Below are 5,394 nucleotides of genomic sequence, written 5' to 3' on the forward strand. Positions count from 1 at the left end.
GAAAAATAAATAAATAAAATAACATAATGATAAAATAATATATACCATATTTACATAATCGACCGGAGGACCCCCGAGCCCACTCTATCCCCCACGTGTGAGGGGTAGAGCAGAGCTCAAAAGATCCCAGCGCATCCCTCTCGCCGCATCAACTTAAAGTGGTTAATGTCTAAATAAACAGTTATTCCTTTTGCCGTACAGATTTTTCGTTAAAAACCAGTTTCTCGCAAACGTTGACCAGTCTTTGACTTATATCTTTTTTTATTACCCCTTTACTGTTAATTTCTGTAAGTTTTTTTTTTTTTTCAAGTACCATAGATATATTTTGTCATTTAAAAAACTTATTCACTTGGTGTTTGATGCCTTAAGTAACCCGATTTCTCATATTTTTTTTTTTATCTCGACTGTTGAATTCTTTATGCCCTAATGCCCTTCTATATCCACTTCCTATAATGGGATATACCAAATAATCCTGTTGTCCTTTATCTGTTACTACTTCAATTTGTATAAATATGGGACTATTTATGTCACATTAGGGGTATTAAAAATCCACTCCTTTAAAATTTTCACGCTTCATACATAGCTAAAGAGAGTTGAAAGTTCCTTTTAAAAAAAAGTTTTCATACACTTATACATAGTTTAATACAAAGTTACGAAACTTGAATACGTTATAATATAGTGTCATAACAGAAGAGTTTAAAGCGCTTAAAGTGCTTCATTTTATAATAGATTCGTATTGTTTTATACAGAATATTTTTCCTGTATTTTTACACCTCAATTCCATATCAGAAGCTTCTTTTCGAAAAGTACAATAACACCTATCTCACATAAACCATAATTAGAAACTTCAAAAAACCACAAAAGACGATGTTGATGATTTTTTTATGTTTTAAATGTTCTGCTACTACTACTATAATATTTTATTTTTGTATATTTAAACAAATAGAGCCAACCAATCCGATGTTAAGAGATATCCCTTGATAAAGACTTGAATTTCATTAAATTTGTAAATAAGCACCAGCTAAGTTATAACTCTTAGATTTTTCACTAAATAATTAAACAATAAGTAAATAAATATGGAAAAAAAATAACATTAAAGTTACTGAAAAAAACATAAACAGCTAAAAATTTATTTAAAATAATAATTATTAATTTTCACTTCAGAGCAAAATTATGTCGAGAGATCGTATCCTTAAAGCAATCTTAGGTGCTTTTGAAATTAAATTGAGAATCATATAGATATATAGAAAAAGAAACAAAATTAAATAAACGTTGACATTTTAATTTCGACTGGTAAGTAGATACGTATGGTACGTGAGGTAGAGAGGCTATGAGAAGAGAATTGCCGACATCGATCCGGCAAGAAGGCCGTGAGTAAGAAGAATGAGTACTTGATCGGAAAACGCTCCGCCTCTCGTTTGTCAGGGCCAGCGGGGAGGAGTGGCATCTTGTCCAACACCTGCGGCCCGATCTGTTTCTCTCTAGGGTAACCATTTCTGTGGGGAGGGGAAAGTCTTATCAAGGAATACCTCTGGTTATCAGTCACTGTTGCGTAAACGCTGTAGGTTCGGATATCTAAAGGAACCGGATTTAGTTAACATTATAAATAATGTTGGGGTAGAGGTGAAAACTTATTACATGCATTAAAAAAAAAAAAAAGTGCTTAGTTCTACTTTTCCAGTACTTTAAAAGGAGATGTTGGTATTTTTTTTTTTTTTATGAAAAGTATATAATTTATTTAATATTTTTTGATAAAGAAACAGCCAATCCTGAAAATTGAAAATAAAAAAGCCAATCTTGAAAAAGATTTTCGATCTTGCAGACAAAATAATATTTTATTTTATTTAACTTTGAAATATCTAGAACAAGAAACAAACGTAATTGGCATAGTTTAGATTTATATTATATATATTTTTTATTTTTAAGTGGCAACTGTTTTTCAATATGATTATTTTTATATCAGGAACATTTTTGTGCCTTGCATGACAATTAAAATTGTTTATTTCTCATTTATACAAATTTATCAACTTTATTTACATTTATAGTATAAAAATGTAGTCTATATCACCATACTAAAATATTTTTTTAAAGAAAATTTTTATTACATTGCCTATTCATGTTTATTTTAAATAGAGAAAAAAAATTATAATTTAGCATTTTGGCCAAAGATATTATAAATCAGAAAAAAAATTAATAAATAAATCTAAAAATATTAATGTAATTAATTTACCCATGATTAAAATATTTAACAAATATTTTAATCATATACACACAGATATATATTATATGTACTTATATTGCAATGTAACCAATGAATTTATTGAAACATGCCTGATTGCGATGAAGGTTGCCCCTTCATTTATAAAATCATGATACCTGTTACTCCCATAAGTGATGTACTATATCTATAATTTTTGAAGAGGCAAATCAGGTACTACATCAATATGGAATGATTTAGGATTATAGTCATCTTATGTTTTTTATCTACTGTTAAAACTCAGTAACGGCAATCACCCAAATTAACAGTACTATAGTGTTGAAAAAGAATTATTTAAAAATAAATTATATTTTTGTCGTATCACTCACTCTTTTTAACAACGCCACATCTTAAAAAAAAAAAAAAAAAAAAAAAAAAAAAAAAAAAAAAAAAAAAAAAAAAAAAAAAAAAAAAAAAAAAAAAAAAAAAAAAAAAAGAGAGCGATTTTGAAGTTTAAAGGTAGAATAAATTTGTAAGAAGTGGATATTAAGTTACTGAATGAACCTGTTGTCATCCTGCAAGTCTTCTTACATAAGACCTCACTTTTTATCGATGATTGAAAAAGGATCTTAATAAAAAATTTAAATTTTAAACAATACCTTTTCATTTATGGCGTACTTTCCATGTAATTGTTGGAAGGATAATTTCATTCCAGACAGGCAGTTGAACATAGTTTAGATACTTGATTTTTATTTATTATCTTCCCGCTTAAAAAAAATAATGGTTTTGAGAGTGGTGTGTGAATTTCGTCATTTAAATAAAACACAGATACAATTTTATTTTCCTCCCCATTTCTTGTAAGCCCAGCTATCATGCCACCAATGTATAACCGCCTTCAGCGGACCTTGTTTGCTCATCTTATAATGCCATACGGCAAACGAAGATATAATGTTATTTGTATATGTATAATGTATTGCATTATATTATTCTGTATTCTGTAACCATAAAAAAAAAATAAATAGGTTAGGTTAAAAAAAAAAAAAATTATTTTCTTAGAAGAATTCCAAAACGTTTTTAGGGTAAACGTCCTTGTTACTTTCCAGTTAAAGTAAGCACAAATTCAATGCAGCTTAATTTTTTTAGTCAAATTCTTAAAAAATGTTGGGAACAATTACAATTTTCGTACGTGTATGATATAACTAAGTACAAAAGACACACTTTAAGTGGATATCTTTGCATGGCTTGTCTTTTTTATAATTACATTCATAAATCTAGCAATTGTGAAGCATTGCCGCGTCTACTAATTTTCACTAAGAATATATTTTTATTTTGTAAATGTCAATGATTTTTAAATGTATATCAATAAAGCAATGGAAAGTACATTTTTTAAAATATATTTTATGCGTAATATTTTATTTTACATTTTTTAGTTCTGAGCTGACTGTAAACTATAATCATTGTAATGTGAAAATTATTTGTCTTACTAAGTGTGAATAATTTCTGTACGACAGGGTATCGGTTACAACTTCGACTTCAAGCTGGCCTACAAGTTCCTGCGGCGAGGAGAGGCACACCTGAGGTACGGGAACCGCTCGGTGGCCTCGTGGAGGGGTGACCTAGTCCCGGGTAGTTACTGCGACAGGTGAGTCTCTTGCTAATTACTTATGCATTACCTTACCTCAAGTAATTAACAGCTAAATCTTGATTTAATATCCAGTCAGGGATGCCGGGATATATTGTAAGTAGGGTAGGTATTATAGTCGATGATTGGATCTCCAACTTGATCTACATTTTTGAATGATACTCCAATCTGCATTATATAATTATAATATATATTATAACTTTCGATTTGATCAAATAAATCCTTTATAAATCCATGTTACTATTCTGGTATTTATTGTTATCCATTTATTGATCAGACATCAAGGCCCTGTTTCATAATAAAAGCTAATAGTATTAGTTGATAGTACAAGTGTAGAAACTAGTGTGGTAATAATACTAATACTTATTTTTTTCATGATAGGGATGACTATTAGTGATATTACAGGAATTAAAAAATACTAAAGTATAAGTTACTATTGTACAATTGAGTGTAATTGAATTAAAATAAATATACAAGACTAATAGTATTAGTTTGTACTTTATTATGAAACAGGACCCTGAAGGCACAATCGCTACTGTAGCAGCATTTGCTGTTGTTTCAATATTCTTCTACTAACAGTTTTTGCGACTTATTTGTGTATTGTTATGTGGTAAACCAAAATATGCGGTATTTGAACACCTTATCATAAAGTATCGTCTTTGTTAGCTTTTTTGACATTAATTTACGTCATTTGAAGAACATAAATAGTCCAATCATTAAGAAGTTTGTTTCTTACTTTTTTATTCTATCATGTAAATTAATAACTTACATTTGTTAACGATTTTAAAAATCTTCTATATTCACTATAAGAGTACACAATCACCTTATTTACAAGACAAAAATAATAAATAAAAAAAAAAAAATAAATGTGTATAATAATAAAAAAAAAATAATAAAAAAAATAAATGTATAATAATATAGACTAAATTAAATCGTAGAAATAGCTATGAAATAAAACTATAAAACCATTTAAATATTTAGAATACTGGAAATCGACCTGACGATCTCACATCACGCTTTCCTTGCCCCTTAGTTAGACAGTTAAGTCCCGTGTACTTCTCTTACCTCATAACTGTTACAAACATGAATTGAAATAAAAATACATTCCCCTGATTAGAGACTAATAATGTAATTGAAAAAAAAGTATTTTAGAGCAATTCAACAACCTAGTTATATTTTTAATAAAATAATAAATAAAATTAATTATTAAAATAAAGTGAAAAATGTTATGTACAATAGCGCGAGCTATTATTAATTATTAATTAATTAAGGCCAAGTGCCTACAGCACAACCTTGAATTTCAAGGCTGGAGGAAAATGAACAACTCATTGCAAATTAAATTTCATGTTAATTTTTTCGTCCTTCATGGCATATGGCGTTTTAGAATTTTTTTTTCCGTTAAACTAAAGAAGCTTTTTTTTTTTATTTGTTTCATTGTTTTATTAGTTCAAAATTTTACTTATTTTATTTTATCCTTATTTCTTCATGTACATAGTTTGATTTTGTTCATTTTATTTATTTTTTAATATATATACATCCAGGAATTTCTCTTATA

At 28.1% G+C, this 5,394-nt stretch overlaps 1 protein-coding gene across 1 annotated transcript in view; it reads left to right on the forward strand.

The window, feature by feature from the left end:
* The window catches only part of LOC106679333 (uncharacterized), a gene marked incomplete at its 5' end in the record, with an annotated part of 135,046 nt that overhangs the window by 8,340 nt on the left and 121,312 nt on the right, over positions 1-5,394 (forward strand). The window contains 1 exon segment of the mRNA XM_014418432.3: positions 3,709-3,839. Within this exon segment, the coding sequence (XP_014273918.3) occupies positions 3,709-3,839 (131 nt within the window).

The sequence above is a fragment of the Halyomorpha halys genome, unplaced genomic scaffold (assembly GCF_000696795.3).
Source record: "Halyomorpha halys isolate HHAL.00 unplaced genomic scaffold, Hhal_1.1 Scaffold194.1, whole genome shotgun sequence".
NCBI lineage: Eukaryota > Metazoa > Arthropoda > Insecta > Hemiptera > Pentatomidae > Halyomorpha > Halyomorpha halys.